Below are 21,211 nucleotides of genomic sequence, written 5' to 3' on the forward strand. Positions count from 1 at the left end.
ATCTCGGTGTAACTGGCTCATTCCTCGCAAAAAAAAGCGCGTGTGACGTGCAAGCTCTCGAATTTGTTCGCAGCTTATCCGGAGCAGCAGTAAAACCTCTCGGCTGCAAATAATCATTGCACCTTCGGCTTGCTCCGCCGTCGATTTTATGTCCGCCTCGGCGCTTCGCCTATGTGCGTTCAGTATCGGCCGCCCGATCAGAGACGTACGGACCGTCACCACTTCTTTCCTTATGGCTTTTCCTCGCGAGAAGGTACACTTAGTTGGGGCGCGTAACTAGAACCTTAATCCGCGCCCGGCTTTGCAATGTTCTTGCCTGTTTATGCTCGTTGTTTGAAGTGCGTGTTTGCCTTGATGACACACCACAGTATAGAGAAAGAGGAAGCAGAAGAACAAAATGGCCTGCTGTGAGATATGCTGTTCTGTTCTGGAGCACGCATGTTACGAGTGGCGAGCGGAAGTCATCTGTAGATAGGCGACGCCACGCATTATACGCTCTCTGGCACGCACTTCGCGCATTACCGTATAGATATCGCGCGTGCAACTGCGAGAGGGGTCGATGAGTTCTTTTCAAAAGTCTCCGCCATCGAATCTACCTTTTGCGTGGACTGAGTGGTAGACTTTCTTGTCTCGCTGACCCACAGCTGTCCGTTATGGAGCCTGAATCTCCTGTTTTCTTGGCGTTTACTTTTCTTTCTTTTTCGTTTTTTTTACTTTTTAGCTTTTCTTCTGTTTCTCACTCCCTCATTCTCTGTCGCAGCTTTCGCAACTGTGTATGAGAGGGTCATCTTCATCTCATCGTCTAAGGTATCTAACAACCTGTTCCTCAGGTGGAGCTTCAAGCGTTGCGTGCCCTCGCCTTCTCTTCGAGGCACCGTAATTTCTGCTCCTCCGACTCGGACTCCCCCGGGCGCGCGGAGAGAAATACGCACCCAGAAAAGCAGTCATCTGCTCCGAATTCACGCGAGAAGGATCGTACAGCACGACACCGAGTGACTCTGTGTGCGTGTGTGTGTGTGTGTGTTTCTTTTTCTTTTTTTTTACCGCGCCCTGCAGCCCAGAGGTGGTCTATTGCGAGGGAAGCGTTTCGTGGTGCTACAGGAGCGGTTACCCGAGGCGCTACAAGAAAAAAGAAAAGAAAAGAAAAGGAAGCATCGGCGCGGGGACGATTGCATCTGGCTAGCATAGAGAAGTTGTTCGATACCGGAAAGAGGAATGCAGATACATGTCCTTGCGGGTCTAATGGTGCCTCTGTGGGACTCTTGCGGACGAGGCGCGCGGTATATATGTAGCAGCCGCGCCCTCTTTCTAATATATGGAGCCATCTCGGTGTCCGCTGCTAATTGCTCCTTGGACACGTTTTCCGCGGAAATGAGGCCAGAGCTATAAGTATATACGGGAAGGATTGGCTGCCCTCGAACGTATGCGAGTATATGTATTTGCATGTTAGAAGCGTCTTTCGGCAAATACCGCTAGGCCCGAATCCCTTTTTTTTCACCTATGCTGTCTGAATCATTCTACACACTAATTAGATTAATAAGTCTAAATATATTAATAATAATAATAATTAATAATTAGAATAATTAGATTGATATGAAACGTAATCATTTGTCCCTACATGCACATTTTAAAACCCGGAAGACCGCGCGAAAAGTAATACGAAACTAAGTGTTTGTTTTTACTTCCCCCCCCCCCCCTTTAATCTGTGTTTAAGGAAATCTGTGGAAAGCAAACGAACGTAAGACAGAACTAACGTATTTTAAAAAGCACGAATTAAAGAACACAACGAGAACTTGTTTATGGGCTTCATTATACTTCTGGTAACTTGGGCGGTTTCACAAATTTTCGACCTACGCAAACTGAAAACTATGTTGACGTGTCAAAAAGGTAACAGCATATATATTGCTCCAAACGAGACGGTCTCATTTCGTGCGCAACAGCGAGTTTTTGTTTCTGCAGACGATCGGGCAACCATCTCGCAATCTGCATTAGGTAGATTGAGACGTTACCCGAGAGCGCCTTATCTTTATGATCGGGAGCGCAGCCGCGTGCAGAGATATACGCCTCGAGTGAGCCTCGAAGGCGACAAGCCATGTAGCTTACATAGCTAAGGACGAGTAAATTACAGGCTTGAGAGAAAACAAGACGCTGAGTCCTCAAATTGCCTAGTGATGCAGTAATTGTATAATTGCTGCCTCATTTCTCGGGCGGCTCGTTATACCATGACGACTTCACGTGACATGTAAACAAACGCGCCTTAAGATGAGCGCACGATAACCTCCGGTCTGGTTACCTCTCTCAGCGAAAACAAGCATGCGGGCGTTTTGTTTATTTGCGTTTATGGTACTACAAGTATACTTGCATGTCTGATGTGCACTGCACGTGCGGGAGGCACACAGACACAGCAGAAGCAAACTGAACAAAAGAAACGAAAATCCAAGGATATACAATTTAAATATCATTCCTTCACACGACACGAGCCCGCTATACCACATGAAATCTCTCTTGTTGCGAGTTGGCGTCGGAGAACTGTGTTCTGGGTGCTTTTTGAGCATATAGTACATCTGTTCAGGATAAAGCAGTTCAAGTTTTTAGGCATGCTTATCAAGTGAGTTCGTGTTAAATATACAAACTGTCTGCGCTGCTTTGACTGAAGAACGGGCAAATAATATGGCCGGATGTTCACGAGTAGACTCTGTTTGTGAGTTTATTAACAAAGTAGCCGTGAAACGTAGACAACAACCAAACGTAAGAAAGAGGGAGAGAACGCAACTACACGCACTGACGGAAACACACATCTCAGACGCAGATGCTGCGAGCTCGAGTCTTAAATTTCCCAGTGGGCACCCGTGCGCAGCGGCCGAGGTACTTTTCGCCTCTTTGTTCTCGCTGCCATCGCGACGCTGTCTCCAGAAGGAGCGCGCACGCATAGGTCACGCCTCGTTTTCTCCACGACTTGGCGCCGTGGTGAACGCCGGACGATGACGTCAGCGAAGGGGGGGCAATTACATACGCCGTTGCTCGGTCCAGCGTTGAGTGCGACCGCCGCGGTTTATTTCGTCCCGGCGCCATTCTCTTCTCCGCCGGAGACAGTGGGAGCAGAGTGGCGAGCGCAGAGACCCGACTCGGGGGAGAAACAAGGGTCATTACGATTGCTGCGCTTGCGTCATTCGGAACGATTTCCCGAAAGAGGAAAGAGCTATTGCGGAGGTGCTATACCTTAGCTATGTAATATACCGCACGGGTCCTCTTCGGTAAACACCCATTCTGAATAGAACCACTTTTCTCACGCAATAAGCCGGTTTCAGGAGGCGCCGTGATGCCTGCATTGTGTTTATTCTTCGTTATAAGGACTATGAGAACGCGACCTGCTACTGTTGCTACCACAGAATTAGGCGCGCGGTTTGCTTATTCGTTCGTGCTTTTCTCTCTTCTTTGCATCTCCTCATCCCCTGTCCTCGTTTAAAGTATAGTCAACAGAACCTAGAACTACCCCTATAGTTACAGCCCGTGTGTGCGCGTGTGTGTGTGCGTGCGTGCGTGCGCTGGGCGCTCTTGCAGAAAGTGACGCGGTGGTGGTGTAGGTGAGTTTGCTTCATCGCGCATTTCGTTCCATCCGCTTCGGACTATAGCCACTTAAAGAGACACTAAAGCAGCACACTAAGCTGGTTTAGATAGTTAAAGCGTTCTTTAAAAACTCTGTTGTCGTTAATTTCTGGTTATTAGAAGAGAAAATGAAGGTCAAGGTTTCAAGTTATGAATTTTGTGCGAAAGCCCCAACGCTGGTGCGTCACTGGGAAGTCACAAATTTCAAAGTATATATATATATATTTTTTCGTATTTAAAACGCGTTGGCTCAGCAAAAGTTCCGCAATCTCGCCATCTTCCATCTTGGCTTTCTTTTGAAGACAATGTTGCCTGTCTTTACCGCTAAAGAACTAAGTAGTCCCTAGAAGACGCTGTCAAAATCCATGACGTCACAGTGAGCTGGCGCAGCAACTTCGGAGAGGCGTCGCCACCCGTCTTTTGTTATTGCGCTTTTTTTGGCTTACCAAATATCTTGTCGGGGTAAGAGTGATGTTTTAATATTGTGGAAGCGTATACTGATACAGAAGAAATAACTTTTCTCGTTAGTGTCCGTTTATGTATAACCCTTTATGTAATACCCCGTTACGGGGTCTTTAAGGAATAAAAATGAAATGAAATGAAACGCGCAGTCGCGCGGAAAAGCGGCGTCACCAGAGCTGTTGTTCACGTTGAGCCACTAGCACAGGTTCGGCGCCTAACTTTGAGGCTGAGCCACTTTATTAATTCACCTGCGTCCGTGCATACATGCATCAGGAAGAGAAGCGCGCGTTGTCGAACCTCTCCTCCGTGTTGAACCTCTCGCCGAGTTGAATAACAGATGATGGGACACCGCCCGAGGCGGCACCTGCGTTTTGTGTGTTCGGTTGCTGGCTTTGTTTGTTCGCTCTTTTCTTCCTTCCTTCCTGCTTTCTTTCTTTCTTTCTCACCTGGGTCGCACGCCTACCTTAGCTCCGCCGGCCCGACCGGTCACGTATGGAGATGACGACTGATCAAGGCTTTCCTCACCCCTTGGTTGGCTTTGGATAGCTCCGGAGCGATAAGTATGGGGATCCTCTCTCGTCTAGCAGGCGAAGACGCGACGCGGTCGAAAAGCTGCAGAGCGGAGCCACTGGTTCGTCAGCTGTGCATCCTTCAAGACTTCGGCAGGCTTTCGCGACCACGCCTGCATGTGTACGTGGCTCAAGAGAGAGAGGGAGCAGCCGAAACGTGATTAAAGATTCGGACATCAGCGCCCAGCACTCGCATAATGGTCCTTTTGTGGCGCGCCATTATACCGTGAACCCTCGTCACCCATGATCGCGTGCTCGCGGGCGCGTGAGCGCGCACGCTCTCGCGTCGCTGTAAAGCCGCGCCTTGCTCTCCGTACATCGACGACCTCTGTAGGGTAGGTGTGCAGAGCCGCTACACGCATTGTTGCTCGTGTCTCGTCGCTAAATCCAGTGGGCCGGAAGACCACGACGCAAGGATTAAATATGACGTCTGTGCGTTTCGGATCACTGCACCTATCTACACACCGTTTAACTCTCGACCAATCGACATTGTCGTATTCAACGCCTTCGCTACTGCTGCGCCGTACAGAGAAGACGCTGAGCTCTCACTGTCCGCGTTTTCCTTACGGTTCCAAACAGTGCGGGTACGTAAACGACGTTGAATGCTGGAAGCGGGCAAGGTCCGCGACTATATACTAGCAGAGTTATATAATTTAAGACCCAAACAACGTGAAATTTCTTATACATGTCCACTGATGACATGGTTTTACGCGTTCAAATTGCAGCTTGGTCGCACGGCATCTTTCATGGTGGTTATTGTTCCGTCGATTACATTTACATCACTTCCCTCAGAAACAGACAGCTCTGCTTGTAGCGGGCCTGACTCTCTGAGTTTATTTCACAGTCTCAATAGTGCACGCAGGGAGGACGCTATGGTATAAGGTCTTGCTATAGGCGCGAATTAAGGATGTCAGAATAATTTAACACAGAAATCAGATCACACGAGCTCTGTATTGCGCTTCCGTGCAAATACAGCCACCACAGACGGGGAGTCGAAACCGCGACCTTCCCCTCTATTTCCACCAGGGCAGAAATCAATTGCAGCGAATTTTTTATTAAACTATCGCGGGTAATGCTGGCCATGACCGATGCCGAAGCGTGCCCCCGGCACTTCTCTTGCCAGGCGTATGATGCCGCGGACAGCGGAAAAAGCTGCGCCGAGAGAAAGAAAGGGGGCGAACTTGCGTGCTCGGTGCGCTCGCATTCCTCAGTTTTAGCGCTTTCTTCCGGGAATATATGGGAGCGGCGCGTGCCAGGCAGCGCTCCCGGGAGCAGTCCGGGGAAATGGTTCGTGGAACTGGGTAGCCACGTTTATGTACTCCCTGAAGTGCGCGTGTGTGTGATGCGAGCTGTTATGGGGGCCGATTTGCCTCTCGCGAAGCTGCCTGCGTTGCCTGCCACCCGTCGGGGTCTAATCAGCTCTGGAAATGCGCCGCAGCTCGTTAAATTGGTCCACTTTGAATTTACGGCGCGGAGATAACTCTTGAGAGCCAATTAACGAGAACGCCGGTATCGCCCGGCTGTCTTCAGCAACGTTTTCATTCTTGCTCTGATTCCGCAGTCGTTTGGCAAGCTTAATGTACACCTTAAACAGACGAATACTTACACGACCTGTATTAGCCGCTTGGGACTATACGCTGGGTCAGCAAATCAAAAGGCTGCATTAGTTACCCCTTCTCCCTCGCAACCTTGATTTGGACAACACTTATTTTTGTGTGATTCCTTTCCACTCGAAGTTTCTTGTTGCAAGCGTAAATGTAGTGCATGTTTGCGTGCTGTACTAACTGCTGACTTTACTTAATGTATTAACGGCAAATTTTCCGTACGTGTCTCTAGCGCTGTCAAGAGGTGCACTGATTGATAGCAGTTTAACATTAAAAGCAACACCAAGGCTGGCATTGAGAAATACCGTGTAGTGGACGGCTGCGAATTAAGGTTCACCTAAATCCAAGTACCCAATAGTTATTGCATTCCGGTCTCGTTTTAATGCGGTCGCCGTGTCCGGGAATAGAGCAAATGGCCCAGCGAGCTTAAAGGACAGGATCTCACGACTGTGTATATATGCGTGCGACCGCTGTATGACTTACACAATGCCCATTTCATTCCCCTCATTAACAAGCATTAGATTAAAAGCAAGCTGAAACAATCTGCTTTGCGTTGCATGCTTTTCCGCATACTGTTCCAATGCTCACGACGCAAGTGACGACCTGCAGGTTTAACAAGCGCACAGACGGGGCAGTGAAGTAAACACAAGACCAGCGCTTGTCTTGTGCTATACTTCACCGTCTAAGTTTGCGCGCTGGTTAAACGTGCAAGTATGAATTAACTAGCGCAGCAATGCGTTTTCGCAAGTGACGACACGTCTATAGGCCATCCCTATTTCGAATCATGCAGTGTAATACCGAAAAGTTGCCGGTACCACTGCAGGACAAGCGCACAAACGCCGCGTACATTTGCTCGCTCGCTCCTGTGTTCTCGCTAACTCCACTCCGTTTCTCCGCTTATCATGTCGAAGAGAGCAGGGCAATCGACACGTGACAACCGTCACGCTAACAGGACACACGGGCGCTCCAGGAGGTGGGTGCGCTATTCACTCATTTTACAGCGCCTACTGTTTACCCCGTCGTTTCGCGCTTGGGGCTGCCCTTATCGCTAATCACTGCCCAATGTCGCGCGAACGTATGGTCCCTTACTTCGTGACCAAGGCGCACCTTGCTGGACCAGAACCATAAAGCTCTCGCAGAGCACAGCTTTAAGGACGCGCAGACGTAGAGCTAAGCCAAAGCTCTCCGGTTGACTTTGCTTTCTTATATAGTGTTCAACCGGGCGAAAGAAAGAAAGAAAGAAAGACGCCCTGTTGGTCCAACGATGGCGGCAGCAGCGCCCAGAGACCCTAAAACCCGGGTCATCGTGCCTCGCTTTGTGCGACCGACTATCCGCTGCGGCGGCTCCGGCTGCTGCGGTGACGACGGGTATGATTTATGGAAAGCGGGGAGAACAGGCCGCGTGGTCTGCTGGCAGCTCGAGCTGATAATGGCTTTCTTTATCTCCTTCAGCTTATACTGTGGGCCCGCTTCTATAGAGTGCATCGCGCACATGCTCACACCGGGTATATACGTCCATATATACTATATAGAGCGCGCAGACACTGTCACTGTGCTTTTCCCGCCCTATATTTCAAGCCAAAGAGAGGCTACTTTTCTTCCTTCTGTCCAGTCCACGTACCTCTTGTCGGAGTTATGAGGCTTATATGGCTTTGCTCTGGAGCCCATATAGGAGCTTTTTGAGCATCCTTTTCAGTGTGTTTTCACTCCGAAGGCACGACCTTGTCGCGGACGCTGCTGCTATGGGGCGCTCTCGGAAAACTCCGGTTGCGTGCGCCTTGGATAGACGTGTATATTCGCGAGGTCGGAGGAGAAAAGGACGGCGCATGTCTGTGTACGATGGCGGCTCGCGGTCAGTTTGTTTGGGTCAAGCGCGCGCTTATCCCACCATTCAAGTTCGTATCTGCTGAAGAGCGGGGTATTTAGCGATCTCAAGTTCTGTAAATCACTGGAGTGACGTGCGCCGCCTGGCCTGGTGTCACTGTCGTGCTCTGCGTGATTTAACTTTCTTTGCAGACCATGGCTTTCTTTCGGAGGCTTTCCCTTTATAGAAGACCTGGGTGAAAGGAGACGTTCGCCTTCTCGAGAACCTGCGTTATTGACATTGTATGATGAGTGATAGCGATATTATCGCTTATTTGAAAAGGTGAACAACTTTCCCGAATCCTGAAGTGACGGTGACCTCTTCTGCCTCTTGTCGCTGAGTTACTCTGCCCTTATCTGAATGCCAGATAGTCGGAAGACATTATTACACTTGCCGTGGAGTTGGAAAATTACAAAGTTTGGAGCCGAACTTGAGTATTCAGAGTTTGTCTCATAGAGCACGCACTTTAAGTATAAAAACCTCGCACAGGTTCACATAGACACCATAAACCTTTTCGGCAAGCATGGGCAAAGTAGTCGCAGACACGACACATACACATGCATAAAGAACAGTAATAAAAAACAGTCGCCTTCCATTCACGTAGTATTTTTATGCGAGACTACTATACTGTCAACTTTATTTTGTCATTGTCACACTTCGCTTGTGGCAGGCAGAGAAAGGCAACGTGAGAGTCCGCGCAACGCGACAGCTATTGTGCTTGTATATCGCTTAAGGGTCCGACACAATCTTCCTGTCGTCAAAACTATCACGCAGGATGAATGACACTATGTATCCGCGGCTTGCATGTGATAGCGCCATGGTGGATAAGAAGTAGTACAGGCACATATCTCTGGAGGGAGATTTGGTTCTAAATTAGTAACCCTATTAAATTAATGAGCTGCTTCAGAATTTTCTGAAAGGGAAGCTTGGAGCGTATTCCTTGATGCAATTTAAATGATCAACTTCGCCAGTCCCGGTAACTTTTTTTTTTCTTATTGCCATTATTCCTTCCATATTCAATGTGGATGTACAAGAAAGACGTGTACAACCTAGAAGCCAGAGAGAAGGAGCATGTCGTCAAGACGTCGCTCCGTGACGGGGGCGCGGCGCTGTTACAGCGTCAAAGAGCGTACCCTCCGAGTGAATCTCAATTAACACACATGTTTCATAAAGCGTTTCTACAGCCGTTCACAACGAAATGTTCAAGGGCACACGTCATCGACTTGTCATCCGACCTTTCAAGGTTGGTAATGCAGCAATTACAAGCAGCAAATTGGATATTTCTTCATTAGCAGAGCTCACGCATATATCGAAATAAACACCTGCCTAGGAGTTCTCTCTCGTGTTGTATAGATCTCTTCAATCTAGGTCGTTTTACTCCTGCGGATTGTAGCAATGATTGACGTTTATAAAAAAACACATTGTAAGGGAACCAAAACTAATTTACATAATTATGGGACGTAGTCAATGCTGCTGAGTATGTTTGGTTGTCATTCAGAGGGGCTTGCTAATCAACGCTCAATTATAGTTTTAAAAGACGCGCTTTGGTTATGCAGGTATACTTCAGCGGTCGCCCACCAGCAAATATAATTAACTGTCACTCTCAACCACGGCTGCACACATTCTTCACACTTTGGGCGTCTTGTTGGCGTCTCGGATCCTAGCTTGTATAGTTCAGAATTGTAATGCTGTCTTAACCAGAGATGCTCCTCAAGCGAGGCAGGCTATAAAGTATGGGTATATATGTAAAATGACGCTACAAATGGTGCCTGGGATAAATAGACTCTTCTTTTCGAGCTGAGATTTTGGCAGCCCACGAATAGGAAGTAATCATTATGCAGCTCCCAATCAAATAGTCAAACCATGAAAGGCCATCAATGTTTACCGGATGTCTATCACAATAGTGAGGCAGCTCACAGACTTGGCACAAAATAGATGTTGTATTCACAAGAATATCTCAGTCTGATACTCTGTTTTGGCCTCACCGAGCACAAGACCATGGCGAAACAGTCGTGGTGGCCCAGCGGCTATGGCAGGCTGGTGTATTGATGATCAAGGTGAACAATCGATTGGAAGATTAATAGGAATAAAAGGAAGCGCTGATAGTCTTTGGGTTTGGGCACGACGAATTGGGACTGGACAAGGGTCGGATAAACAAAACGTATGGGAGACGTAGAGGGTTGCCTGAGGCCTTCTTCTTAACATTAGACAATGTGCGGATTGTGGTTGTCATTAATGACGAAAAAGATTTATAAACATTGTTGATATCGCTAATGACAATCTTTTTCCTTGTCGTCGCTAATCAGGTTAGACATGCTGCAAACGTTGGGTAGACGTAAGCTAGCTAATATAAGAACTCGTTTGCAGCGCAAAGTAAAAGTACCAGCAAAGTCACAGTCTATTATTGCAACAGATTCCTTCTCTTGAAGCCGAGGAATTAAAGAATTGCTTCCTAAAAGGTGATAGTAGGAATTCGTCGACTCAAGTTGAAATTGAGAAGGTAATTAGGCTTACATGTGTAAGCTTTGTTATTATCTTTATTTTTTCATTCACCAATCTACTAATATCGAACACAAACACTCTAATTCAATTTTCAGTTGTCTCATCTTCATGATCATCAAGCGCAGAACCCTCATTTATACAAGCAGCCACACCACGGGGCTGAAACAGTCACCGATGTCTCTGTACCCGACGGGTCAATTTTAGCAATCTAACTTCTCCATTCACATTCGCTATAGACAGATTATTCACATAGGGACAAATACTACGAGGCGCGTTCCTTGCAAACTCAGTCACATTTCAACGTTGAAAGGTGTCATCATATTACACAGAATATTTTCTTTATCTCGCTTTTTGTGTTCACGACTTCACGCAACGCAGTGCGTTTCCCACGCTACGTCGGGTTCAATTCGTGCCGCCACGAGCGCTAAAGCGAGATGAAGGGAAAAAAAAGAGAACGAAGCATAAAAAGGAATAAAATGCACGAAATTTGGCTATTCGGTAGTCGCGAACGCATCGTAATCGTGATACGTATTGTGCCATCACCGCACGTGTGGAGAAGGCGATGCTATAAACTCCCGCTGGCGTTCTAGAAACATTGGCGACTGCGGGCGTGCAGCATCGCACGCCACTCGTCTGCAGCGCGCCTATGTGATACAGCAGCCACGACGGGAGGGAAGCCCCCCTTCCGTGTGCCGCGTGCGTGACCGCACTCTTAGTGGCATAAAGTCGATCCCAAAGCGGATAGCGGCGGGCCCAATATGGCATATGATCGGCTCGCATAGACCGATCCCTCACGACTCTCGCATCCACGCACCCCTCGCCTCCTCCGTCCACCGTATACGCCGAGCTCTACATTTTCTTGCTCTTCTTCGCCCGTCAGAGCCCTGTCCTACACCCGCGCGCACGTTTTTCTTTCGGTAGCCGAATTTTATTCCGCACGACCTCGAGGCCGTGTCTGTTGTATACGGACGCGTCGGGCACGGTGTACGAGCAGCTAGACGCCAGGGTTTAATACGCCCCGACGGGTCGTCCTTCCTTTCTTCTTTCTTTTTTTTTTTGCTTTCGTCTTTATGCCTTGTGGTGCTTCTTTTCACATCTCGACTTCGTCCGCATCGACGTTCTTGCCGAAGCTTCCGCGGTTTCTTACCGTGCTGGCGACCCATGGTAAAGTGCGAACAAAGCGCTGAGAATATATAGAGAAAAAGAGAGGGGGAGGGGGGAAACAACCGGCGCCACAAAGCCAAACGGCGACGTCGTCAATGCGCAAGCCTAATAGCGACGCCAAAGCGTGCACTTCGTGAGCGGCATCTCCTGGGATGCTGGCGTTACCGAGGCGACGACCCGATATTACAATGGTCGCGCGCACGCGGATTGCTTCGAGCGCGATGCGGCGAGACGGCGTGAATCATGCGCCCAGCCGAGCGGGTTATTTACACGGCGCAATGACTTAAATTTCAGCCGCCGTTTCTCCCGCAACGCGCGTTGCACGTTGAGGTTGTCATCTTGTGCAGAATGTTACCATCCACGCAAGGGAAGTCACATGGAGAAGCGTCCGTTCGTGTTAGAGCTAGTCATGGCTGGTGCAAGAAGGTCGGCACGCTTTCCTCGGTCCTTGCGCTGGCCCGAAAAAGAAAGCCAGTTGGCTGAGAAACGACACCAGTGAAAAATCTACACTCGTTTGTCCATTGTTCTCAAGAAATCACGGTTCGCCATCGGTAACTCTATATATGTAGCTGAAGAAAGGGGACACCTTGTCGATCGAGCATGCACAAAGGGATTGCAGTGGCAGGCCAGCAATAGAGCTGTTAGATTGCAGACTTTCTTGGTGTGTCTCCATCCGGAGCATAGCGGCGAAACAGATACCCTCGCCAATTGTTTTATTTTGAGATCTTCATCTTTGGAATCAGTGCAAGTGAGCTGATCGAGATTCCGCGAGATGCCACGTCGCACTAGATGCTCTCACGCGGCGGCTTATGATATTGCTTTGGAAAGGTCATGATATTGCTCTGGCATGATGACATGCTTAGCAAAGGTCAGACACTTATCCTCTGTATTATGCTACAAGGACCCAACCCTAAGCTTGCAGTTTGATTTGGTGAAATCACACTCCTTTATTAAAGATTGTTAAATATAGTGTTGCTCTGAATGTTGTCGCCCTTTCTTATGTTACATAATAGTGGTACCTGTTCACACCGACAATTGATATTTAACGTTATTGCTGTTAAACTTTGGGGTTCTTTCGTGCCATCGAAATGAGACCGCTGCTCAATGGAAGCAGTTATATACGCTGGGAAGAGAAGTTCTCACATTTCAAAGTAACTGGAACCATCATTCAGATCAGATGGATCTCGATAAGATTATTGACCATAGAGCTCAATGACCACTGGCACAGCAGATGTGACATTTGGGTTATGTATAAGAGAGCACATCGCTCATCGCAACTAGCTATACAAAGGTTAATACTCTGGCTCTCTGTTAAACGCATCATTAACGTTCGGAGGACATTGGAAAGCTGTTAGCATGTTCGTTTCTTGACACATTTTTTTTTTCTGAGTGTGGGAGAACTCAGTGCTTCGAGTCGTCGTCGTAACCCAGCGGCTTCATATCGCTAATTACCGGAGAGTTTAACGCACAAGCTATTGCGGATCGTAAACCTGTACAGCAACCTCATTCTCACAAATGAATAAGCTTCCCACGCTGTATTGTGCCCTATCACAAGCAACCATCAAGCATATGCAAGTGTTATCAGGACATTGTACGAAGGGGGTAATTAACGGACATTGCTGTCCACGGCTGTTAAGTTCAGAACTGCGCTTGTGTTTCGTAAAGGCCGCGAAAATATGGGGTCGGTCAGAAAGATCAAAGATTTGCAGGCTTAGCCTGACCGTCCAGGCGATTTCCATAACACAAAATTGGCACAACTCGCGATGTGTTACATGCTACCGTGGCTATCTATATACAGCTTCGGACACAACCGCGTAGTCGTGTCTCATCCTAAACTCACGTTGTAGAGCTAGTTACCGCGTGCCTTCACACTCTCGTTTCGTTCTTGGCCTGTGGTATAGCTGCCGTACGAAACAACACCTCTTGTGCCATCCTAGTTCTGTGCAGTACGTGCCTTGCAGCGGTTATGATCGTTCTAAATTGTGGCGCCCGGAAACGGCGCGAAATTTCATGACAGTGTGCCGACATGCTCTCCTCAAAGCGACTCTATGTAGTGCAAAGTATGCACCTGTAATAATAAGATGTACCCGCCGCGATGGCTCAGTGGCTATGGCGTTGTACTGCCACAACTTGATAGATAGATTAAGCTGGGGGGAGATCAGGTGCATGGTGAGGTTCGAAGCACATGCTTCGAAGCCCGAGGGTGCGAGTTAAGAGTCCAAGCAGCGGCGGCCACATATAGATGGTAGCGCAATGTAAAAGTGCTCGTGTAAGTAAGTTCAGGTACACGTTGGGGATCCCCTGCAGGGCATTCAGATTAATTAATACGAAGCCATTCACTACGGCGTATCTCACAGCACTGGTGTTGCGTTGAGACGTTAAATTACACGAACACTGGAGAAAGCGTTCTTTTTTATGTATGTGTATGTGTGCTTTTCTCTTACTGTGCATGTGATGATTCATTTTCGTTCTTCTTTCTCTCCTTACCACTTCCCCTGATCAGATTAGCAAACTGAATTCACGATTGGCTTCCGATTTACTTCTCTGCATTGAGCATCTATCTTTTTTTTTTTAAACCACACAAACAAATCCATTACCATTTGGTTTATGCCTTCCGAAACTGCGTGAGAACGGAGAAAATGGAACTTCGGCTAATGTGGGCCTTTGTGTCCTTCTTTGTCTCATTCCCAGATCCGGCATCGCTTCGGCTGCTACGACGAGGTTCACCTGGAAAAGTCACGGCAGGTTCGCCACTGCAACTGGGTGCGTTTCGTGCGCCACTCGCCGCAGTTCAGCGCCGAGGTGAACCTGCTCGGTTCGCTGGTGAAGGGCGAGCCCGTGTACGAAACTATCCGCACGGTGGCTTCCAACACGGAGCTAGTGGTCTTCTACGAGGACCCGGACGAAGACGTCGAGCGGACACCCCTGACGCTGGTTGTGGCCAGGGACCTCTCGTTGGCCCAGTACCGCAGCGCCATGGGCATGATCCTCGAAGGTGAGCTACCATTACGCCTTTCCCGCTACGCACATATATAAGCCATTCAACTGTTCCCTTCTCCCCCTTTACTTTCTAAGAAAAGTGCCCAAGTAATATAAAGGCTAGATATTGGTGGGAAAATCAGTTTTTTTGAAGATGTTTGTAGGCGTATTTTAATATTTTGCCATGTGCTGTCTATGGAAGGAAAGAATAGCGCGAGAGAAGGAAAAAAGAGACAGTAAGACAGGGAGGTGAGGCAGTATAAAAAAACTAGTTGTTTACTCTGTGTAGAACTGTGAGGCGCAGGGAATGAAAGACGATATATTAGGGGATGAAAAAAAAGTTCAGAGGGTCTCTTATGGTATCCCTAAGTCTCCTTGAAGGTGAACGCCCAAGTGCCGATATATTAAAGACAGACATACGACGTACACTTCTCCTTTAATTCGATTAGTCTACTTCGCTTATTCATCATCTTAATTCGCTTACTCAACCCTCTTAATTCGTTTAGTCTACTTCGTTTAGACGTCCCTATTAATTCGCCGAGTCATCCTCTTAATTCCATTACTCTGATTTGCTTAGTCATTCTCTTACATCGCTTAGTCATCCTTCTTAATTCGCTTAGTTATCCACTTAATTCACTTTATCATCCACTTCATTCGCTTTATCATCCATCTTGCTTACTTACGGGGTATGAGTGCTTACGGGGGTATGAGCCATTGATGATGATAGTCTTTGTATCTTTCGCGTCGTCGACGTGCTTACGGGGGTATGCCATTTATAACTGAACGATGAGACATATAAGCCGCCTTAATAAAATTAAACAAAAAGTACATACGGGGCAATGCTGAGTCTATTTACTGTGGACCCACCCAGATCATATTCGGAGGGTAGCAACCATTCAAAGCGAGTAGATGAGCTGAGCTCGTATACAATAGGTAACGCATTAGTAATAGTACAGCTAGCGTTCGAAACACGTGTTCTCTGGATTGTTGCAGGCACGTAAAGAAAGCTTGCAGTGCTCTTCTAGTTGTGGCTTCGAGCACCGGCCGTAAACATTCACCCGAGAGATAGATTAAGAAAAGGAAAGGCCGGGAGGTTAACCAGGTCGCCCCTGCTTTGCGATCTTACACTGCGGCAGAGGAAAGGGGGTGAAAGAAAAGAAAGAAGAAAAGGAGAAAAAGAAGGGACACAATCAGACATTTACTGTGCGAGCAGGCAGCTAGCCGCCTTTTAAAAAAATCTACGCGTATGTAGTCTTGTTCTATAGTAATTAAATCTTGTACTGAAGTCAAACTTGAAAATGCAACAGTGCCCTCCTCTGAAGCCAGCTATTGCCCCACAATGACAGTTTGTTGTTGCCCCGTAGAGGCGCCTTAGTTATGTATATCAGTCTTTCTTCAGGAGTCTCTTCTCGCGCACTTGCAACGTCAACATGACTGTTACGTAGATAGTGGGTACTTGCGGCGCAAGCACATTGTTATAACCCTGGTACAAGGGCTTAGAGACCATTGCCAATGAATCTTTTCCAGAAAAAATGACATAGGCACTTTTCTTTACGTTGAAAATAAGCACCACATGTGGTGCTTATTGCAGACAGCAGACAGCTTCCCTGCAGGGAAGCTGTCTGCTCTCAAGCGATAAATGAGCGCCTTACATGCTTACATACATGGCTAAATTTGTCCTCAAATTAAGCTCACGTTTAATAAAGGAGCTAAAATTGAAGATGGCTGAAGAAACTCCGCACGTGTATTCTCAGGATCTCTGCATTCGCTGCCTTGAACTGATAACACGCGGAATCCTCCGAGCACTCGCCACTTAATACAGGGCTAGCGGTTTTCTACGAGTCAGCATAAAGCACCGTGAGAAGATAGACAAGACTATTGATCTCCTGCACGGTTTAATGCAGAGCAATGCCTGTTAGAGAAGTCTGCTAGCAGTGCGCGGGTGCTAATACGGCCACAAATTGCGACCCACGTTTGGCATGTGCTGCTAGAAAAAGTTTGCTTGCAAAATGACAATCTCCAAGACACTCATTTGAACGAAAATGGCAAGGCAATTCACCGGAGGGCGTAATCTAGCGCGTCACCTTTCTTCGAACTACGCGGGAAGTAATTTGATTGCATAATGACATAGCGTATGCTACAACAACGAATATGTGTAGCTCCAGATTGCAGGTCGCGGCTAAATACATTCTGATGGCCTATCATACCCTCTCTCTTCTAGCGGGCAAGAGTCCGACTCACATGGGAGCGAGGTTGAGACAGGGACGAAGGGATGGTATGGGAGAAAGAGAGAGATAGAGCGGGGGCTTCAACGAGCATAACGGAAGTGAAAGACGTCGCACTCGTCTCGTCAGCGCTCGACGACTCCACCCACCACGTTTCCACGGAGCCAAAAGGCTCTTGGCACCCGAGACGCAGGCAGCCAAAAAGAGAAAGCGCCCGAAGGGCCGCCGGGGAGGGGGATCTCTGGCGACGCCGCGCAGTGCTCCCATTGTTAGGGCTATATAGTGCTGCGGTCGGTCCTTCTTTTGACCTCATAGGCGCGCGCTCGCGCTAGAGTGATTGATCTTTCTCTTGCTTATATAGTTGCCTTCTCTCCTTCGCCAGCCGAAGCCGCCTTTCTATCAGTCGGCCCAAGTGAAGAACAGCTTTCAAAAGTGGTTCACCCAATCGGCTTCCGCAGCAGAGGCGCTTGTCGATACGGCATCCTGCAATAGCCATCGCGGAAGTCCTGAGGGATCTCTGGCTTGCGTGTGTTGCGCGCCCGGAGAGCGCGGAGGACCGACCGGAGCTGTCGAGACCGTCAGTGGTCCGCTTTGAATGATGACCGTTCGTAATTATTTTGCCCGTTCATTGTATTAACAGTCAACACACCGAAGACACGCGCGCGCAGGTCTCTGTGGCGCGCACCGTAAAGAGCGTCTTTTCTTAGCCCGCGTTTCTGGCCCGCCGTTGCGCGTACTTTCAGGAAAGAGGCTTAAAATTAAGCACTGCCACGGCCAAACTCGTTTTACCTTCTTTTTCTTCGGCGGCATGCTAAAGGTATACTGTAAGAAATGGTGATAACCACGGAAACGAGGGATAAATTGGCTTCTCGTTTGCAGTGTTCAGTCAAGACGTAGCATATATAAACGTAAATGTGGGAGTCCTTTCTTGCTGAAACAATTAGAACGCTAGTTTACTGCTACCCCCCGCTGGTCGGCTTCCTTCGGCTAAGTTTTCAACTGAAGACGATCCGGGATGCGAGAAAGTTACAATGATGGAAGGCACATCCCTTAACGTGGACACTTGGTCGGAAACAGCCCACTTCAAGGAACGAGGGCAATTATGTTACTTTTTGTTTTTGAGGTTTGGTCCCGATTCTAAGTCAGCATGGGAAGAAGTGACTTCCTGTTTCTACTCTGCTCTTACGATGGTTACTATGCACATACAGTATATCGTCCAGGCGTGTAATCAACGCGAGAACGGCAGTATTGAAAGGAAGGTTGTGGAAGCTGTACGAGAATGAACAGACCTTACCAATTGTTACTCCAATTTTACTTCACGTTTTCACCACTCTAAAAGGCATAACGCTTGAACGTGGCAATTTTCGTGCTGTCTGGTGCCATGACTTCTAAACTCATATGTTGTTGGCGATCAGTTTGTACATGCTCTCTTTGTCCAAGGTGACTCAAATGCACTGCAGGCTGCCATAGCTTGTCTGCGTTACGATCTGTTAACAGTGCAACCTACATAGAGTGGCGGTCAACTTTTCACATGAGAGTAACACTGATATTGTCTTCAGTTCTAGAAGCGTATTCATGCCAAACGGAATAGGTACTTCTATGTTCAAATGAATGCCTCTTTGGGCAACGTAGGTCGGTGTGGCTAGTGGGTGCCGATAAGTGTACCGAAGGAGCCAATGATTTTACTTCAGTGTTCTCGTGCGATCAAAGACCGCTGATTGCAAATACTGTGCTGGACGCGGTTAGGACTAATGCGCGACCACAAAAAGAGGTCGTGTCTCTCTATGTGAAATTGAAAGCCCAAGGATATATGCCACGCAGCCCGCCCTCGTGCCTATACGCTTGCACAAATGACCAGATTTTTCTGTAACAAGTTTTCATGGCCAGACAGTGACAACGAAAGCTGCATGTTGGCTATATGGTGTAAATCAACAAGCAGACAAAAATTATCTTTTTATGTCCTAGTCATGGAGCCCTAACAATTGGTATGACAGTTCTTTATATTTTATAATACGTCCCAAATGCCGTAGTGAAACCGAATCCCCCAAAGAAGCGGTGGTGGGAAAGACTGATGCAAGCCGCGTCCAGCTTACTCATCATTAGAGTGACAAATCCTCACTCGATCGTATGCTTGACTCGGGAGGTGAAATCAGATCATTACAACAGCCTGTCAAAAGAGAAAGAAAATCCGCCATTCCACCGATATTCGACAGCTGAAAGTCAAATGATGCGTCGACAATCGTTCTTTGTTTTTCCCATTCTTTTTGGAGATGTTTTCGGAGTTCATGGCCGGTTTCATACCGAGAAAGAGCTTTGGCGTCTCGCTCGAACAACGCCTCAGGCGTTTTTTGAATGCTGTGTGGGTCAAGCTTGGCAGTAAGAAAACAAAAATTGTATTTTTTTATGCTGTCGTCTGTGCACATGGAAAGCAAGAGCAATCTCACAATTGAAAACTACATTGGCACAAAGTTACTTGTGACGGATGATTACGACAATCTTGCATGCATTTACTGTGTCGAAGACATCGATGCTAATAAATAGTAGTGTAGGTGACCTTTTTGCCTTTCATGGAGGTTGTTGAAGTTCAGTTTTTACGGAAAATGAAGCAGTCACAAGAGCAAAGATGTGAAATTTCTAAAATTCGCGAAACATCTTACCCATTGCTTATACTTAATCTGTTGGCCTTCAATGAAACATCTGTGACTTACCGATCAGCCAGCGAAGAATTCCATGCTCTGCATAGCGTGCTATAAAGTTCTCAAGGATTCCCTTGAGGATTCTGCCTCGATCCGTGTGCCTTACGCTGTAATCGTGGGGTGCGCGTACTTCAAGTAAATTGCCATCGCTTACAGACATTAGCTACCCAATCTTATAATCATAATTTGTGAATTTGCCTCGGCGACCGCGTACCCCTAAGATATTACCATGCGTCGCAGCCCTCTTGAATTTTCGTTCGCGCTTCTTTAACTCATCTACGATCTTCGCTACAAGCAGTTATTCTAAGTCTATCGCAATACCCGGTGGCTGCTATCCACTCCAATATCAGGTGCTCAAAGTCTCTTGCACGTAAATTGTAAGCGCTTCTTTATTAGCTGTGTTTAAGGTGTTGTAGCCTGAAGGCAGCACTGGTTACTTCTGTGACATGATATTTGCGCATGTACAAAACGCTGCGTACGTTCCAGGCAAAACTACTTCAAAAAAGAAAAGATAAAATAACTACATTTCTAAAATTTACAAAATACAAACGCTCTTGGGTAGGCGCAGAGAAGTTCCCTCATGACAGTTACTGTCAGCGCGCCAATACACAACTAGAATTAATGTAGGCACATTAGCATAAATTCCTAACAGGGAAGCAAACGTTACTGTTTTTTTTTCTCGAATATAGAAGCCTCGCATTGATGGTCCTGCATGAAAGGAGTGAATAGAAGGGTCGCTTGACAAATGGTGCACAACTACGAAAGGTGGCACGATAGCAGCATAAGATAGCAGCATAAAACATGGAGATTATAGAGCTGCTGACCGCAAGATTGTTAATAGTACTCAGGGAACAAGTTTTGTTTATAAACTATTCGCGATTGGCCTCCTCTCATTGAAGCACATGTGAGCTGAAGAGCTCCGTGGTACTGAGGAGGAGGGGCGAGAGCTGAAGCTGCTGCCTAGAAATATAACGCTTAATTGTAAAGCTATTTAATAATAATACGAACGCAAATAACGGGGAGCGAACGAAATACTGGAGCAGCTCCGTCGACCTCATCCTTTGTGACTGACAAAGTAAGAATACCTTTTCAACAAAGGTATTCAAAGCTACGGGATCCTTTTTGTGTGTGTGTGTCAAACGACACCATTAGCTGCGAACATCGGGCGCCATCTAACGCGTTCCGCAAATATAGCAAGCCCGCGACGGCGCACATGAAATCCTTAACCCCTCCGACCGTTCAGTGCAAACAGAAGTCATTAGGGCGTGTGCGCGCTGAAGCAAACCGGATGCCTACACGGGAGCCCAATCATTCATGCGAATAGGTGCCGGACGCCGTTAACTTCACGTGAAGGCTTGTTGGTCCACTTAAAACGAGGGCATTAGTAATGAGACACCTACCGTTTTCCACTGGGCCGCGTCATCAAAGAGAAAAGAAAAGAAGCTTGCAAACAGTCTGCAAAGAAGTATCGCCTTAAGGAGCCGCCCGCCGAGCAAAATGAAACCAGTCAAGGAACAAGCCCTCATTTTCGACGACAGCG

General features: G+C 47.6%; 1 protein-coding gene across 1 annotated transcript in view; it reads left to right on the forward strand.

Moving 5' to 3' along the window:
- Positions 1-21,211, forward strand: part of LOC126531401 (uncharacterized) — a 107,653-nt gene that overhangs the window by 27,162 nt on the left and 59,280 nt on the right. Inside the window, exon 2 of the mRNA XM_050178914.3 lies at positions 14,463-14,766. Within this exon, the coding sequence (XP_050034871.1) occupies positions 14,463-14,766 (304 nt within the window). The remainder of the gene's footprint in view (positions 1-14,462; positions 14,767-21,211) is intronic.

This window comes from Dermacentor andersoni, chromosome 5, assembly GCF_023375885.2.
Source record: "Dermacentor andersoni chromosome 5, qqDerAnde1_hic_scaffold, whole genome shotgun sequence".
Classification (NCBI taxonomy): Eukaryota; Metazoa; Arthropoda; class Arachnida; order Ixodida; family Ixodidae; genus Dermacentor; species Dermacentor andersoni.